The sequence below is a fragment of the Centroberyx affinis genome, unplaced genomic scaffold (assembly GCF_046629955.1).
Source record: "Centroberyx affinis isolate AG114_WGS23_722 - 3 ecotype Tasmania unplaced genomic scaffold, CSIRO-AGI_Caff_v1 ptg006509l_1, whole genome shotgun sequence".
Taxonomy (NCBI): domain Eukaryota; kingdom Metazoa; phylum Chordata; class Actinopteri; order Beryciformes; family Berycidae; genus Centroberyx; species Centroberyx affinis.
In genome coordinates this window covers 32,137-50,463 of record NW_027283296.1, presented here as the reverse complement: position 1 = coordinate 50,463, position 18,327 = coordinate 32,137, and the positions used below count along the sequence as shown (strand labels likewise).

The 18,327-nt window shown below is 40.6% G+C and overlaps 3 protein-coding genes across 5 annotated transcripts; all 3 read left to right on the top strand.

Moving 5' to 3' along the window:
- Positions 1-2,070: 2,070 nt before the first annotated feature.
- On the top strand, positions 2,071-3,474 carry LOC139638699 (E3 ubiquitin-protein ligase TRIM35-like). The gene has a single exon (XM_071512772.1). The coding sequence runs from the start codon at positions 2,071-2,073 to the stop codon at positions 3,472-3,474; it is 1,404 nt and encodes a 467-aa protein (XP_071368873.1).
- A 5,296-nt stretch (positions 3,475-8,770) lies between these two features.
- On the top strand, positions 8,771-12,082 carry LOC139638698 (E3 ubiquitin-protein ligase TRIM39-like). 2 transcript variants are annotated; one of them, XM_071512771.1, is made up of 2 exons: positions 8,771-9,136; positions 9,182-12,082. In XM_071512771.1, exons 1-2 carry the CDS (start codon positions 8,946-8,948, stop codon positions 10,422-10,424), a joined length of 1,434 nt encoding a protein of 477 aa, XP_071368872.1. In that variant the 5' UTR covers positions 8,771-8,945; the 3' UTR covers positions 10,425-12,082. The 2 variants fall into 2 exon arrangements, with proteins under 2 accessions (XP_071368872.1, XP_071368871.1); XM_071512770.1 differs by having other exon boundaries at positions 8,771-12,082.
- Positions 12,083-14,718: 2,636 nt separating this feature from the next.
- On the top strand, positions 14,719-17,774 carry LOC139638694 (E3 ubiquitin-protein ligase TRIM39-like). 2 transcript variants are annotated; one of them, XM_071512766.1, is made up of 2 exons: positions 14,719-14,735; positions 16,361-17,774. In XM_071512766.1, the coding sequence occupies exons 1-2, from the start codon at positions 14,719-14,721 to the stop codon at positions 17,739-17,741; spliced, it is 1,398 nt and encodes a 465-aa protein (XP_071368867.1). In that variant the 3' UTR covers positions 17,742-17,774. The 2 variants fall into 2 exon arrangements, with proteins under 2 accessions (XP_071368867.1, XP_071368866.1); XM_071512765.1 differs by lacking the exon at positions 14,719-14,735 and adding an exon at positions 16,076-16,237 and having other exon boundaries at positions 16,333-17,774.
- Positions 17,775-18,327: the final 553 nt, after the last annotated feature.

Genomic DNA, 18,327 nt, shown 5'->3' with positions numbered 1-18,327 from the left:
CAGATTCCTTGGCTCAAGTCCAATAGATTGCACATAATGGCTCCAGGTTCGAACTCGTTCCAGCTTGCTTCCACGTTCCAAACTATCTTCCAGAAATAACAACTAATTACTGATGTTTGGCATGATCCTTCTAGTTAATATAAAGGAACACTATGAGGCCTGGGTGTGTTGATGGGCCCTTTCCAATCTTATCAACAAAGGCAGTGTAAAGTCCAGAGATATGACTGTTTACTGAGAATGACAAGTCTCACTGCACTCACTACCATCAGCGGAAGAAAATGTTATGACAGTTTTCAGTTTCATATTGCTGAATTAAACGTGTACAATTGTGGGAAAAAAAATTAGCTGGGAAAAGGACTGAAAATAAAAATGTTTTTGAACCATCCCATGTAATGTATATCAATGACATGTGTGGACGTAATGGTGTGTGTGTGTGTGTGTGTGTGTGTGTGTGTGTGTGTGTGTGCAATAGTGTGCATCTGTGTGACTGTGTGTGTGATAGTGTGTGTGTATATGTGTGTACAAATAAGAGACTTTGGAACTCACCCCTGGCCTGACCAAGCACCACCTCTTACCTGACTCACCTGAGACAAACCAGGAAATAGAGATAATCATTCTTCCTCTCCTCACTGAGAAGTGACACACACACCTTCAGACCAAACCCACGACTTCCACTGAGGGAGGACAACAGGAGGGAATACTGGGAATACTGTGAATACTGGAATACTGGGAATACTGGAATACTGCCACTTCAACCTGCTGCTGACTCCTCACACTGAATGTGAGTTTTTGAAGAACAATGACTACGTTTACATGCACACTAATAATGCGATTATGAATAATCAGAGTAAGGCATTACTCTGATTAAAATGTTTACATAACTCGGCAATTCCTTTAAATCCTGCTTACATGTTACTTGTGGTCATTCGATTATTTGCAGAATTGTGGGTTTTGTTTCTAGTGACTGATGTATCCGGACGCTCTTAACGTTATTTTCAGTCACACTGATGCTGGGCGTATTTACTGACTTCACCAAGATTGTCTGTCATTTTTGACAAAAATATAACATAATATGTTGATTGAGGGGTGATTTCAACAAATAATATTCTGCAGAAACGGCAATGAAAAACTGCTGCACGAATGGTTCAAACTTTAGTCCCGCCCGCAAAGGCGCTGATTGGCTCAATTGTTTCTCCGAGCGAGAACAAGCCGTTGACTAGAGAGCATCACCAGGCTCTCTGAATCGCTCGACAAAATCTAAAGAGTGGAGGGACGAGATTCAGGAGTCTGGAACCAGGCTAACTGATCAGAGACTCGCTGGCATTACCTGTGGAACTTGGGTTGCTTGCCTTGCCCCCTCGTTCAACGCGGCGTCTCTGGATGCAGATAAAGAGCAACATGTAACGGTTATCGTGACGTGTGACATCCTCTTTGGTACATGTGCAACGTGGTCAGAGTGGAAGACATGCAATTAAGGTGTATACATGCCTTTTTAATGTGATTAAAATTGCAGTACTACACATATCTTACAGCGATTATGGTTACTCCAACAATGAGCATAATCACATTAACATAATCACAGTATGGTGTTTACATGGGTTCTGCCTTAAGTGCATTAAAATAGCGTCTCTGCACATAAACTGACATTATTTGGCATGTATTCAAAAGCATGTCAGCGTAGGTATTGCGTAGCTGGCCAAAAATCTCAACTTCATGTCGAGTCACAGAACTCTGCACTCTAATTGGTTGATCATAGGGGAGATCATAGCATGTCGTCGTCCAGTTGCGTCAACAGCAGACTGCGACCCCATGAACAGGATTTCAAATACATACTATGCGCACATCAGTGCAGAACTCTAAATGTAAGCGCCACCGCGTTCTTTACATACATGCTTTAGATTACGTTTATGTTACCTTTTACTATAAAATATGCTTTACTGGCATTACTGCCTTAATTGTATTAGAATTGAATTATTGGTGCATTGCATGTAAGTAGTAGGAGTTATACCACAACTGACTTCTTTTTTAAGCAGTGTACCCGGTGTGTTTTCAGCTTCACTCTGAAAGAAAATGGCTTCCCGATCAGAGGAGGATCTCTCCTGTCCTGTCTGCCATGACATCTTTAAAGATCCTGTCCTCCTGTCATGTAGCCACAGCTTCTGTAAAGCCTGTCTGCAGAGCTGGTGGACAGAGAAACAACTACATGAGTGTCCAGTTTGTAAGAGAAGATCTTCAAAGAATGATCCACCTTGTAACTTGTCCTTAAAGAACCTGTGTGAGGCTTTCTTACTGGAGAGAGATCAGAGAGCTTCAGTAGAGTCTGAGCTTCTCTGCAGTCTGCACTCTGAGAAACTCAAGCTCTTCTGTCTGGACCATCAACAGCCGGTGTGTGTTATCTGTCTGCATTCAAAAACACACACGGACCACAAATTCAGACCCATTGCCGAAGCTGCACAAGATCACATGGAGAAACATCAGGAATCATTGAAGCCCTTACAGGAGAAACTGAAGATCTTTAATGAAGTTAAAGGAACCTTTGTTCAAACAGCAGAACACATTAAGGTCCAGGCCCGACGCACAGAGAGGAAGATTAAGGAGGAGTTTAAGAAGCTTCACCAGTTTCTACAAGAGGAAGAGGAGGCCAGGATCGCTGCACTGAGGGAGGAAGAGGAGCAGAAGAGTCAGATGATGAAGGAGAAGATTGAGGGTCTGAGCAGAGAGATAGCAGCTCTTTCAGACACAGTCAGAGCCATAGAGAAGGAGCTGAGAGCTGAAGACGTCTCGTTCCTGCAGAACTACAAGGCTACAGTGGAAAGAGTCCAGCGCCCGCTGCTGGAGGATCCACAGCTGGTCTCAGGAGCTCTGATAGACGAGGCCAAACACCTGGGCAACCTGAGCTTCACAGTCTGGGACAAGATGAAGGAGATGGTCTCCTACACTCCTGTGATTCTGGACCCAAACACTGCTGATCCAAAACTCATCCTGTCTGAAGATCTGACCAGTGTGAGATGGGGAGAGAGACAGCAGCTTCCTGAAAACCCAGAGAGGTTTGGCTGCTTCTGGTCCGTTCTGGGCTCTGAGGGCTTTAACTCAGGAACTCACAGCTGGGATGTTGAGGTTGGAGACAATGCAGACTGGAGACTGGGTGTGGCAGCAGAGTCTGTCAAGAGGAAGGGAGACATACGGTCTGGATTATGGGGAATAATGTATTTTATTGGTAAATACACAGCACGCTCCCCATCAGATCCAGACACTGATCTCCCAGTGAAGAAGAAGCTCCAGAAGATCAGAGTGCATCTGGACTGGAACAGAGGAAAGCTGTCATTCTCTGATCCTGATACTAACACACACATACACACCTTCACACACACTTTCACTGACAGGCTGTTTCCATATATTTTGACTGTAAATACACCGCAAATACTCAAGATATTACCCATAAAGGTCTTTGTAACAGTGAAACAGCACACTTAGAGATAGTGATGATGATGATGATGATGATGATGATGATGATTAGGTAATATACACAACTAGCCATCCATTTCTTAAAGGGGAATGCCACTTGATTTAAGTATTCATTTTCTTCCTATGTCTAAATACAGATTCCTAAGACAAAATGAGTGAAGATGAAACCATACAAGTGTGTGTATATGAACATGGATGAATGTGCGCGTGTGTGTGTGTGTGCACATACATGTGTATGTGTGCATGTGTCTTTACCTACAGGCTGTGTGTGAGTGCACTGGGTACATAGGTAGGTGTGTGTTGGAAAGAGAGGAACAAAAGGTAATAAACCACAGGACTACATGGAGGGAAAGATATAGGCCTAGACCTAGTTGAATGAAAGTTTTAGGGGTCCTATCCAACAATGGAATATGAGAACAATGATATATTCTTTCATATTATGAGATCATGATGTTAGATCACATTAGTGGAGGTAAAATACATGCAAACCTATCTGAGAGATAGGATAAATACATGAGAGATGTATTTGAGATAGCTTTTTGGTGTTAACAGATCAACAGTTTGTAAATGCAATGCATCACTACAATTTCAACCTGCAATAAGCGATTTCAGACCCTGTAACTAATCCTGAAACTAACGTGTGCTATGTGGAGATTCCTGTGAGACCTAATGATGTAAACAAACAGCCACACAGCAGCAGCTGTGTTGTTGTTTTCACCTCTTTCCTAAAGCTTGTTGTCAAAGTCGGCCCGAGTAATGGCGAATCGATGAAGCGAGTGAGTAAACGTTTTCAACTAGTAAACTTGCTACCTGCCTCTTCACTTGTCATTGTGGGACATGGAACCTTCAGCGAGAGAAAACTCTGGCAAAGCGAGACTGGTAACCGGAGATCTTTCTCTGTAGGTCCGTTTATTTTAGCCATTAGCCTTTATGCACGGTTTGTCCTTAAGGGCTTCCGTCGCCCAGTAGCTTTGCAGTGTGTGTTTACAAAATGTGTTGCGGTTGCTGTCACCCTCTAGTGGTCAGAAAAAATTGCTTAATGTAGCTTTAACATTAGCAAACAGTTTACATTCATTTCATTGAACATAGATGTTATTTTCCTAATGTTGTTGCTATGCTATATGCCCAGTTGTTACAGTCTCGTTTGGAGTCCATTGTGTTGTCACGGTGTGCACAGTTCAAAGCTTGAAACTCTGGTTTACCAGGGCAAAAAGGATTGTTCAGTTGTGTCCTGATGTCTGGTTCGGTGATCCAGCAGTAGTGATGCGCGGGTCAGGGTTTTTTCAACCCGCGACCGCCCGACCCGACACATAAATAAATCCAAACCTGTCCGACCCATTTTCATACACATAAAACGACAACCCGATCCGCAACCCAAAAAAAAAAAAAAAAAAGATTCAGGAAGCCAGGTCATTTTCCAAAGACTCGTGTCACTAAGGTAATACTACTTAGTGCTGCACTGTGCAATGTGCGCAGAATATAATGTATGGATGGCAGAATAAACCAGCTGGAGCTTGGAGAAGTTTACTCGGTTAATTAAATTTAAAACCCATTGAAATTTAGTCTAGAATTACATTGTGTGTGTGTGTAGCCCATTTGACCCGCACCTGCCCGACCCGTTCTCAATATCATCATTATTCGACCCTAACCCACCCCACCCGCGGATAAACCTTTGGGACCCGCGGGTTTCGGATTGACCTGCACATCACTATCCAGCAGTGTTTCCCTCTGTCGGTCACGTCTGCCACGTGTGGAGGGAGAGAGAGAGAGATTTTTTTTAAAGAGGGTTTTCAATAGTGTTTCAAATTGTGCTCTTAAGTGATATCAGAGAACATAATGTCAATTTCCATAGCTATGCTGAATATACACAACTATACATTGCTGTAGAGCCAAATCATGCAGATGCCTCAAGCTCCCTCACTACTTGTCTATTGGCTATCAATGATTGGATGAGTACAAATTTCTTAAAACTGAATGAAGATAAGACAGAAATACTTTTGGTCGGCCCCAAACCCAAAAGAGAAGAACTTTCCAGACTTGGGAACCTGAATCCCTGGATCAAATCAGAAGTAACAAGCCTGGGTGTTATCTTAGATTCTGATCTAAGTTTTCATTCCCATATGAACAAGGTGACCAGAACAGCATTCTTTCATCTTAGAAATATTGCCAAGGTGCTGCCCTTCCTGACCCAGAAAGATGCTGAAAAGCGAACTCACGCGTTTGTTACAAGTAGACTCCAAGAGTGTCTGCCTGCAGGGCTCCTCTGTGGAGTGGCTTCCGGTGCAGGCTCCGCTCTCAAGTCAGCTCCACTGTGAGGACAGGAAATGCACGCAAAAAATACAAAATAAAATCGTAACTCTGTCTAAGGATCATGGATACTGTAGTGTTTGATGCCGTTTTAAACACGGAAGCGACAGAAAAAACACGATTTGACAGGAGGTTGAAACATTTATAACTGAGGATCATTACAGCAACCTTTACTATCGTTTTCGGATCTTGGAGACCGAAGGGGTTCTCTGTTGTGTACAGCTATCACTAAAGTTAAAAATCCCAATGAGTCTGGCGGCTGGTCCAAAACTCTTCCGTTTCAACTCTATAACTCCTGAACCATAAGGTCTAGAATCAAAGTTTTCCCCTTCAGGTTCCTTGGCTCAAGTCCAATAAATTGCACATAATGGCTTTAATTTCCGCCATGGTAGTTTTTGCACCATTTTGAATTCTATGTAAAACCTATCCAATCTCAATTAAATTTTGCACACAGCATATATGGGCTTCCTAGATTATGGCTATTACCCAGAGTTTTGAAAATCCAAACTGTTTGGCAGTGGTGCACACATCAAGTTGATGGTGAAGACGTGCAAAAAGGAAGTGAGGCAGAATTCCTAAACCCTTGATACTAGAGCAACAAAATTCCAGACAGAGATTTGAGATGGACCCAGAAGTGTGTCAGGCCACATTTGGTTGTTCTCCATAGCGCCTCCATCAGGCCAACCTTGCAATAGCAACTTTTTTTATTTTTTATTTCTCCTACAAATTTCTCATCATTCTACATCATTTTTGAGGCACAGAATTTTTATATTTTGGTAACCGTTTGGCCGTGACGCACAAAAGACATTGACGGCTAAGACACAAACAGCAAGGGAGACAGATTTCCTAAATGTTTAATGCTAGATCCAAACTTCACATAACTGTTTACAAGGAGCCTCAAAGTGCGTCGGACCACATTTAGTCGTGATGAATATATTTTTTTCCCTCCTATGACTTTTTTTTAATATCTTTATGTATTCTGTGGATGTATTTTTTTAAACATATTATGGCAAATGCATTTGAATAAGTGTATGTATTGGACTATTGAACTGTTTGGAAAATGAAATTTGAGGTGTATAGAGCATTACATTAGTTAGTTGTTACAATAAATTGTTAATATATTTGGCAGTTATATTGCATTTTAACTTAAAACATTGGACTGCTTGACTAATACTGCTTTCATTACCACCGCCAATGGACTGGGACTGAGAGGTTTTGTTTTCGCCCTACTCCATCTGTTTGTTTGTCAGTTAGCAGGATAACTCCAAAAGTTATGAACAGATTTGCATGAAACGTTGTGGAAAGTTTGGCCATGGGGCGAAAGAAGAACTGGTTAACTTTTCACACCAATTGGCCAAAGGGGGGTGTGGCAGTGGGCATGTCTTCTCATAAAAAGACATCTAACTTCTGAAAGGATTCACACAACACCATGAAACTTTGTGGAAATGTTGGTCATGAACTGCTGCTTACATCCTTGTGCATGCACCATCTGAAACTACCAGTCTAGAACTGCTGCTCTTTTGAAAATGTGGCACATTTAAAAGCTGAAGTTTAATGCACTTTCTTTGCCGAATACACAGTATAGAAAGAACTAACAAAAGTTTGATTTTTTTCAACTATCTGACGTGGAAATGGCAGATCTTGACAATTACTGGCATTGGCAGAGGTATGCACTCTACTGAGTGATCATCTTTCTAGTTACACATTGGTTTACACATTTCATTACACATCTGTGTAGTTACTCTGAACCTATTTAAACTATGTCACAGTAGCTTCCTGTACCATGATGAAGGCAGAGGCTGAAACATGTTGGTAGTCTAGTCCAATAAATTGTTTGTTTCTTTTGCAAGAGATAGGTCTATGGCTTTTCCTTTGGATCATGCTGAATAGCACCACCATCAGGACAAATTGGTAATCTTCCCAATGGCAATATGTGATGCAACATTTCACCTGCAGTTGTGGGACTTTAACCAAAATGTTCTATTGTTGAAATGTAGAACTTTTCCATAATGATGAACCAAAAAAATGTCTTCTTGTGGTTATATTTAATAATACATATCATTATTGTTAGTAGTAGTAGTAGTATTAGCAGTAGTATGTTCATTATCATTATTTAGTGAGTGGTTTTATAATGTTCCTCCAATTTCCTTAATATTTTTTTTTCCAATTTGGTGTTTTATTTATTCTAAGTGTCAAAGACAACATGAACAAAAGATTTCCAATATTTCCAGATTCCAAACTCTCCTCCAAAAATACCTTTCCAATCTTATCAACAAAGTAAGTGTAAAGTCCACGGTTATGACTGTTTACTTTGAATTATGAGTCTCATTGCACTCGCTACCTTCAGTGAAAGAAATTTTCACAATAGTTTTAACTTACAACACTTACAATTGTGGAAAAAAATAGATGGGAAATGAACTGCAAATGTTTTTTTTTTATCCATTTCATGTAATTTATATAAATGACATGTGTGGATGTAATGGTGTATGTGTGTATGTGTAAAAATGTGCATCTGTCTGACTGTGTGTGTATATGTGCGTATAAACAAGAGACTTTGGAACTCATCCCTGGCCTGACAAAGCTCCGCCCCCTAGCTGACTCAGCTGAGACAAACCAGGAAACAGGGGTTGTTATTCTTCCGTTTCTCACTGAGAAGACACACACCGGGAGAGACAGACGATAAGATTCACCATACAGACCTGACTCAGACCAAACCCACGACTTCCACTGAGGGAGGACAGCTACAGGAGGGAATACTGGGATACTGCCACTTCAACCTACTGCTGACTCAGCACACTGAATGTGAGTTTTAGCAGAACCATGACTCGGGAGTGGTACCACGATTGACTTCCTGTTTAAGCAATCTACACAGTGTGTTTTTAGCTTCACTCAGAGAGAAAATGGCACATACCGAGGCACAGACGACAAGATTCACCTTCAGATCAAACTCACGACTTCCACTGAGGGAGGACAGCTGCAGGAGGGAATACTGGGAATACTGCCACTTCAACCTGCTGCTGACTCTGAATCAGTTTTAGAAGAACCACAACTCAATGTAAAAGCAACTTTCAGGGAATTTTCTTCAGGGGACAGACTGACTTTCTGTTTAAGTAATCTACCCAATGTGTTTTTAATTTCACTCAATGTGTTTTTAATTTCACTCAAGAGAGAAAATGGCTTCCCGATCAGAAGACGATCTCTCCTGTCCTGTCTGCTGTGACATCTTTAAAGATCCTGTCCTCCTGTCATGTAACCACAGCTTCTGTAAAGCCTGTCTGCAGGAATGCTGGACAGAGAAACAAATAACTGAGTGTCCAATTTGTAACAGAAGATTTTCAAAGAACGAACCTCCTCGTAACTTAGCGTTAAAGAACCTGTGTGAGGCTTTCTTACTGGAGAGAGATCAGAGAGCTTCAGCAGAGTCTGAGCTTCTCTGCAGTCTGCACTCTGAGAAACTCAAACTCTTCTGTCTGGACCATCAGCAGCCAGTGTGTCTTGTCTGTCGAGATTCAGAAAAACACACCAACCACAGATTCAGACCCATCGATGAAGCTGTACGGGATCACAAGGAGGAACTTCAGGAATCACTGAAGCCCTTACAGGAGAAACTGAAGCTGTTTACTGAAGTTAAAGGAAACTGTGATCAAACAGCAGAACACATTAAGGTCCAGGCCCAACGCACAGAGAGGCAGATTAAGGAGGAGTTTAAAAAACTTCACCAGTTTCTACAAGAGGAAGAGGAGGCCAGGATTGCTGCACTGAGGAAGGAAGAGAAGAAGAAGAGTCAGATGATGAAGAAGAAGATTAAGGGTCTGAGCAGAGAGATAGCAGCTCTTTCAGACACAGTCAGAGCCATAGAGAAGGAGCTGGAAGCTGAAGACGTCTCGTTCCTGCAGAACTACAAGGCTACAGTGGAAAGAGTCCAGCGCCCCCTGCTGGAGGATCCACAGCTGGTCTCAGGAGCTCTGATAGACGAGGCCAAACACCTGGGCAACCTGAGCTTCACAGTCTGGGACAAGATGAAGGAGATGGTCTCCTACACTCCTGTGATTCTGGACCCCAACACTGCCAGTCGGGAACTCATCCTGTCTGAAGATGTGACCAGTGTGGGACGTGGAAAGAGACAACAGCTTCCTGACAATGCAGAGAGGTTTGACCGCTACCGCTCTGTTCTGGGCTCTGAGGGCTTCAACTCAGGAACTCACAGCTGGGATGTTGAGGTTGGAGACAATACAGACTGGAGATTGGGTGTGGCAGCAGAGTCTGTCCAGAGGAAGGGAATCATACACTCTGGATTATGGAGAATAGGGTTCAATGATGGGAAATACAGAGTGTACTCCTTACCAGATCAACCCACTGATCTCCCAGTGAAGAAGAAGTTCAAGAGGATCAGAGTGCATCTGGACTGGGACAGAGGAAAGCTGTCATTCTCTGATCCTGATACTAACACACACATACACACCTTCACACACACTTTCACTGACAGGCTGTTTCCATTCATTTTTACTGGAAAAGCACTCCCTCTGAAGATATTACCAGTGAAGGTCTCTGTAACAGTGGAACAGCAAAGTGATGAAGAAGAAGAAGAAGAAGAAGAAGAAGAAGAAGAAGGAGGAGGAAAGAGGAGGAGGAGGAGGAGAAGAAGAACGTGATGATGATGATGATTATGATTATATTCATAATTATAATTATAATTATAATTATTATGATTAGGTAATGTGCACAACGAGCCATCTATTTCTTAAAGGGGAATGTGACTCAATTTAAGGATTCATGTTCTACCAATTTCTACATATTCCTACAACTTGTAAGATAAAATGAGGTGAAACTTTATTGATCCCTGCAGTGAAATCAGGTCGTTGCAGCAGCAACGAAAAAGCAAATAGTAATAGGATACAGCAAAGAAAAATAGAGTATAAAAGAAGAATATAGCAAATGACGGTTCTGTGAACATACACAACTGAACAACTGTTTGAACATTACAACATGTTAAGTAGAATATATAAAAGAAAAGTATGGAGTATGGATTACAGCATTATTTAGGTGGGTAAAATAATAGCAGTAATAGAATAGAATAATAAACGTAACAATAATATATGTTCTATCTATGTAAATCTATGGGCCGTTGTATTGGTTTACAGTCCCAGTCCAGGTTGAGGTCATGAATGTGACCTGCAGCTACTCAACTCTGTTCTGACTCGCCAAGCAGTTATTTAAATTAAGGAGGATGAAGGGAGATAGACCGCATTGTTAGCTATGAATATGTAATGTATGAGAGGATTTGAGTGGAAAATATGAGACAAAACAACAAGTTACCCCCTTCAACCTCCTTCTTGTTAGTCATAAATGTGTAATATAATCTTTATAGTCTGATTTTGACAAGATTTTTCAAAGCACACTAAAAGGGGCTTTACAAAGAAGGAAATAAAACCAAGAGATAAAAGTAGCATTAAAAAGTATATAGCAATGTAAGCAAAGCAAGAAACATAGACGTATTCACCTTTTTAACTATAGACTATTTCAGAGAAGTTGTTAAGACTGAACTAATCATATGAATTAGTTCATCATTAATCATTAATTCATCATTAATCCATTCCCTAAACACATTACAGGATAAATACGGCACTGTGGCTGACGTCGGCTGCATTCTCTTTCCTGACTCTTTTAAACTACAAACATCATATTGGGATAAATAATACTGCTTTCCTGGAAAATTTAAAGTGGAAATACAGGGTACTACTATACATTATCATACTGTACATAGTGGAAAATGATGCTTCTACTGCTATATTCTGTATCCTAACTTTTTACACTATATAGATATAAATACAGCTGCTTTCTAGTGGTTTTTAAAGTGGAAATATAGTGTACTACTGTGCATTATTAAACTGTACATAGCAAAATGCTTTCTAATTCTTCTTATTCTTTCTCCTTATAAACTACATATAATAATAAGTAAACTTATTTGAATGTATGACTGCTTACCTATGATATTTAAGGTGGAAACACAGGGAACTGCTGTACATTATCATACTGTATATAGTGAAAACTGATACACAGCCCTGCTATATTCTCTATCCTAATCATAAACTTCATATATAATACTAGAGTAAATAATACTGTTTTTCCTGTGGTAACTACACATATAATATTAGACAATATCTGTGATATTTAAGGTGGAAATACAGGGAAATACAGTACATTATCATACTGTACAAAGTGAACAATTATGCTACCACTAATAATCAGCTGTATTCGCTTTCCTGCCTTTACTGTATTTACCACTTGCATAATAAAAGGATAAAGACGGCTTCTTTGTGTTATTTAAGGTGGAAATACAGATAACTACTGCACATTATCATAGTGTAAATACAAAAATGAACTGTATATATAAAAGTTTCTGTTGTAATGCACATATGGCTTTCTGGGATATTTAAGGTGGAAATGTAGGGTACTGCTATGCATTATTATACTGTTTATTCTCTCCTGAACCTTATAAATCCAATGCAATATTATAGGATATATGTGGCTGCTTGCCTGTGACATTTAAGGTGGAAATAGAGGTTACTACTCTACATTATCATAGTGTACATGTGGAGGAAAAGCATGGCAGCAGTGCAGCACCCAGCTACATCCCAACCCTTCACTAACTCTCATGGCAGTGGGGTAAATCTGTCTGCTGTCAGGGTATTTTAGGGGAAGGGTTTCACAGCAGATCTCCTCCTAACCACTTACATAAGCAGTGAAATATTATCTGTTAAAAGCAGCTGACTGGAAAATAAAGACCTGCTGCTGTCTGAGCGGTGGAGGATGCTGACATCTAGTGGCAGAGATCAGGAACAACAACAACAACAACAGGTTTTAGACAACTTTCATTTTAAGGGTTCAAGTTCAAGCCACAGACTGTAAATAATCAAGCCTGTAGGGATGAAACGGTAGAGTTTTTGTTAGGATTCTTCTTATTCTTCTTCTTCTTGATCTCAGAAACCATAAGAGCTACAGCAATCAAACTTGGCAGATAGGTTCAAAGTCTCACCCACTTCTCAGGCCACAGAAATTAATCAGCCAGATGGTGGCACTCCAACAACCAACTTTATGTTTTGGCTTATAACTTCTGAACCAAAGGTGTAGAAACACAGTTCTTTTTTCCCAAATTTCCTTGGGTCATATTGAGTCCATTGCTCACACTGTTGTCCATTTTCCACTATTCTAAATTTTGTCCAGAACAAATTTTTTGCTAGTCCTCCTACAAATTTGATCCAATCATCACCAAATTTGTCTGACAGCATGTCTGGACTGCCCTGAATAAAACTGTCAATGGGTTTTTGATACTCTGTACCGTTTGGCCACAATTTCCTGCCAAAGTTCACAAAAATGTGGGCAGGGCCTAGTTTACAAAAACTGCAATAACTCATGAACACATGCAGGTAGTGAATCTGTGTTAACATGCAAAATTTGGTGGCATTTCATCAATAGGTGGCGTTATAGAAATCTTATAAGTCTAAATGGCAATAAGTCATTGTAGAAATTCTTCCATAAAACAATCGGTACCTCGGAAACTGTAAGTCTTAGATTAATCAAATTTGGTGGATGGGTTTCAAATCTTCTTCACTACTCAGGCAACAAAATTTACACTGACCGGCCAGTTGAGGAAGCTGTAAGAAACAACTTTACATCTTGGCCAACCACTACTGAACTGTAAGGTTCAGGCTCATTTTATTGGCTCAAGTCCAATAAAATGCACATACTGGATTTAATTTCCTCCACCATTTTTTTTTTATTTCTCCTACAAATTTGACAAAATTGTGTATGTGCATGTGTATGTGTTTAAACAATGGCACAGTACCCTATGTTTCTGTTTCTGTTGTTGAAATGTAGAACTTTTCCATAATGATGAATTACGTTTATATTCTCACTGTCAAATCGTTTCAATCTGAAAAACGGCTACAAAATGGTTATATTTATTGTTATTGTTATTATAATTAGTATGATAAATAGATACAATTTAATTTATGTGTCACTATATATGTAAGTATATATATATATATATATATAAGTACATACTTTCATACAGACACATAGATACACATATATACATACACACACACACACACAAACAAAATAGAGGTCATATTATAGAACAATCTTAGTATTAGTATAAAATCTTGCCACTCATGAATAAACGTCTTCTGTTAAGGATGAGGTGGCAGGCTTTGGCACATTCATTGATACAATGTTTACCAGCTAAAATTACACACAATTTATTTAAATCATCGTACTCATTAAAATTTGCAACATGGTTTGAAAGTTGGAAAAATAATTCAGAACGAATGTCTGTATAGAGTCCACAGTGTAGGAGTACAAGGGCTTCTGATTCAATAGAACCATTATTACATAGGGGACAGAGCCGTCTATCAGCTGGAGTGTTTGTGTACCTGCCAGTTTCTATAGCTAAAGGTGCTTCTATGCTGCTTTGAGAAGATACTTTGTGTGTATGGCTCTGTTTCAAAAGCCCCTTTAAATAGGCAATAGATGCACAGTCTCTTACCCTCAGGTTTATTTATTAACTGAAACCCATTTCTGTTCTGATCACTCTTTTCGTGAGCTACCTTACTGTACATAACCGTGGTTACTCATTTATTAATCTGAGCTGAGCTTTGTTTTATTTTGCTTTGCTTTGTTTTGTTTATTAATGTCCTACTTTATTGTCTTGGTTATTGTATTATTGTCCTCTCATTTATGTTTTGAATAAAATAAATAAATATATATATATATTTTAAAGTTCTCACAATGTACATATATTTTTTTCCATTAGTCAACTGGGAAGCCCACAGAAACACACGTTTACAGAGTCGACTGTCAGGCATGCTACAAAGCCTCTGCCAATTCTTAAAAATACATGACCACTGGCGTTGCCATAGAGTTTTCCAACCCATATCACCCTGTATGGCAGCAGTTGGGGTGTATTTACCAACTCCTAGATAAAATCTACATACTCGGTTAAAGACAGCATTGACACAAGAATAACTTTTGTAACCCCAGACAGCAGCAGCACATGTCAGAATGGGTTAAAACAGGGATTCAAACAGTTTGGTAAAAACATGCAAAAGGAAGATTTACATTTGGCTTTGACAGCACCCAGAGCTCTATTTGCATGCATTGCCAGATGCTTAACAGTTTTGTCATAGTTTAAAAACTCTAAACTCTTCCAGTGGTGAAGGGTCACATGAAAATCTGAACAAAGTTAAGGGAACTAACTTTCTAAAATGCACCACCTTTGATTTGTCAACATTTATGTTCAGTTTCCAATCCTGACACCATGGACAAGGCCTAGCATCTCCTGCAATTCTTCTTCAGTTTCAGAAATTAAGACAATATGTATAATAGAGGATTTTTTCATTATCTATACAGACACCCTTACCTAAGGCTTTGACTGACAGAGAAAGATAATTTATGTACATAGAAAACAGAATGGGGGATAAAATACCAAAATGCTTACCACAAATAAAGCCAAAGAGGAGCCTTAATTCCCTTGGAGGAGCAAGTGCAGGAGAGCCTGACCGAGACGCAGGTGCCGGTGGGAGGGATGGAGACCTGGTGAAGGTACGGTTACATGTAGACAGTTATTACGCACACATGTTTTAGATGCATTGTTTTCATCAAGGCTCATAATACGTGTCAGCAAATCCAGAGAAGAGCGTGCAACTTTTCCTTTTTGTATATTTATGTAATAGTCTGAATACTGAGTACGCATTCTGCAACTCTGCCAATGAGACTTAAATTGTACATTTTAAAGTCAGCATACTCGTTTAAACGCTGCGATCTAATGACTGCGTGTTATGCAGATGATTGTGTCACTTTGATCTTGGAGCCAGAGACAGTTTCAGCAGAGCTATCCTATGCGCAAAATGATAAGACGTGCTTTTCCTAGGTCTTAAATTTTGTGCGTAATCGACAGGTGATGACGGCCACCGCCTCTTGATAAATCACGTCCACTGCCAATTTATATAAATCCCTCCCTTCATTTGGCGCCTCAGCCTTGCAATTAGACCAAACCGCAAAAAAAAAGCGCACACAGATAAACCCAAATGCCGTCTTAGTAGAGCAGGAAAAAAGGTTTAAGCACCTGCAATGCGATTTGCACTGCGCAAACCTTTAGTAGATCCGGCCATAGGCCCTATGTGTGTAGAAATGAGAGACTTTGGAACTCACCCCTGGCCTGACAAAGCTCCGCCCCTTAGCTGACTCAACTGAGAAAAAACAGGAAGCAGAGGTTGTTATCCTTCCACTCCTCACTGAGAAGAGTCACACATATCGAGGCACAGACAACTAGATTCTCCTTCAGATCAAACCCACGACTTCCACTGAGGGAGGACAGCTGCAGGAGGGAATACTGGGAATACTGGGAATACTGGAATACTGGAATACTGCCACTTCAAACTGCTGCTGACTCCTCAGACTGAATGTGAGTTGAATAACTACGACTTGAAGTGAAAGTAACTTTTAAGAAACATTCTTGTGGCGGGAGTGGTACCACGACTGACTGTGTTGTGTTTTTAGCTTCACTCAGAGAGAAAATGGCTTCCAGATCAGAGGAAGATCTCTCCTGTCCTGTCTGCCATGACATTTTTAAAGATCCTGTCATCCTGTCATGCAGCCACAGCTTCTGTAAAGCCTGTCTGCAGAGCTGGTGGACAAAGAAACAAATACTTGCATGTCCAGTTTGTAAGAGAAGATCTTCAAAGAATGATCCACCTTGTAACTTGTCCTTAAAGAACCTGTGTGAGGCTTTCTTACTGGAGAGAGATCAGAGAGCTTCAGTAGAGTCTGAGCCTCTCTGCAGTCTGCACTCTGAGAAACTCAAGCTCTTCTGTCTGGACCATCAGCAGCCAGTGTGTGTTGTCTGTCGAGATTCAGAAAAACACACCGACCACAGATTCAGACCCATCGATGAAGCTGCACGGCATCACAAGGAGGAACTCCAGAAATCACTGAAGCCCTTACAGGAGAAACTGAAACTCTTTAATGAAGTTAAAGGAAACTGTGATCAAACAGCAGAACACATTAAGGTCCAGGCCCGACACACAGAGAGGCAAATTAAGGAGGAGTTTAAGAAGCTTCACCAGTTTCTACAAGAGGAAGAGGAGGCCAGGATCGCTGCACTGAGGGAGGAAGAGCAGCAGAAGAGTCAGATGATGAAGAAGAAGATTGAGGGTCTGAGCAGAGAGATAGCACCTCTTTCAGATACAGTCAGAGCCATAGAGAAGGAGCTGAGAGCTGAAGACGCCTCATTGCAGAACTACAAGGCTACAGTGAAAAGAGTCCAGCGCCCCCTGCTGGAGGATCCACAGCTGGTCTCAGGAGCTCTGATAGACGAGGCCAAACACCTGGGCAACCTGAGCTTCACAGTCTGGGACAAGATGAAGGAGATGGTCTCCTACACTCCTGTGATTCTGGACCCCAACACTGCCAGTCCAGAACTCATCCTGTCTGAAGATCTGACCAGTGTGAGTTGTGTAGAGAGACAGCAGCTTCCTGACAATCCAGAGAGGTTTGACTACTACCGCTCTGTTCTGGGCTCTGAGGGCTTTAACTCAGGAACTCACAGCTGGGATGTTGAGGTTGGAGACAGTACAGTGTATCGACTGGGCGTGTTAGCAGAGTCTGACCAGAGGAAGGGACGCACACGGTCTGGATTATGGAGAATAGGGTTCTGTAACGGTAAATACACAGTACGCTCCTCACCAAATCCAGACATTGATCTCCCAGTGAAGAAGAAGCTCCAGAGGATCAGAGTGCATCTGGACTGGAACAGAGGAAAGCTGTCATTCTCTGATCCTGATACTAACACACACATACACACCTTCACACACACTTTCACTGATAGGCTGTTTCCATACGTTAACACTTCGAATAAACTGAAGATTTTACCAGTGAAGGTCTCTGTAACAGTGAAACAGCACAATTAGAGATGAAGAAGAAGATGATGATGGTGGTGACTGAGTGATGTTTGAGTATAATAACATACAAAAAAAAAGAATTACAGATTCATATTAGATCATGTATACATTCCTTAAGTGCTGTGTCGAGAAGAAGAATATATCATATAATAATCTTATAAAAGCTACCTTGGCATACAAACATTCAGTACTACACACATTCTGAAATTTCCCATCATTACATCAGAATTGTAAGTCACACCATCATGTTGCTTCATCACCTTTAGATTGGTTTCCCTTCAGCCAGTGTTTGAAATTGGTTTTAAAGGATCTATAGGTGCTACACAGTCTTATGGAAGATGGTAATGTAGTTCCTACCGTTCTGACCCAAAAAGCTGACTGGCCAAATTATGTAGACCAAATTTTTTCATAATAGCTTTGTCTAGTGGAGACTCTGTTGTTATAGATGGCTCCCTCTAGTGGAGGATCTGACAGTATTTTTACCCTGATGAATTGAGAGGTGGTGGAGCTAAATCATCAACAATGTAATCTTCCTGAATTCCCCTTTGGTGATCAATAAAGTGCAATCTTAATCTTAATCTTATACAGTAGATAA

Bases quoted from the DNA above. Each gene is read 5' to 3' on its own strand.
- LOC139638699 (XM_071512772.1), top strand. From the start codon at position 2,071: ATGGCTTCCCGATCAGAGGAGGATCTCTCCTGTCCTGTCTGCCATGAC.
- LOC139638698 (XM_071512770.1), top strand. From the start codon at position 8,946: ATGGCTTCCCGATCAGAAGACGATCTCTCCTGTCCTGTCTGCTGTGAC.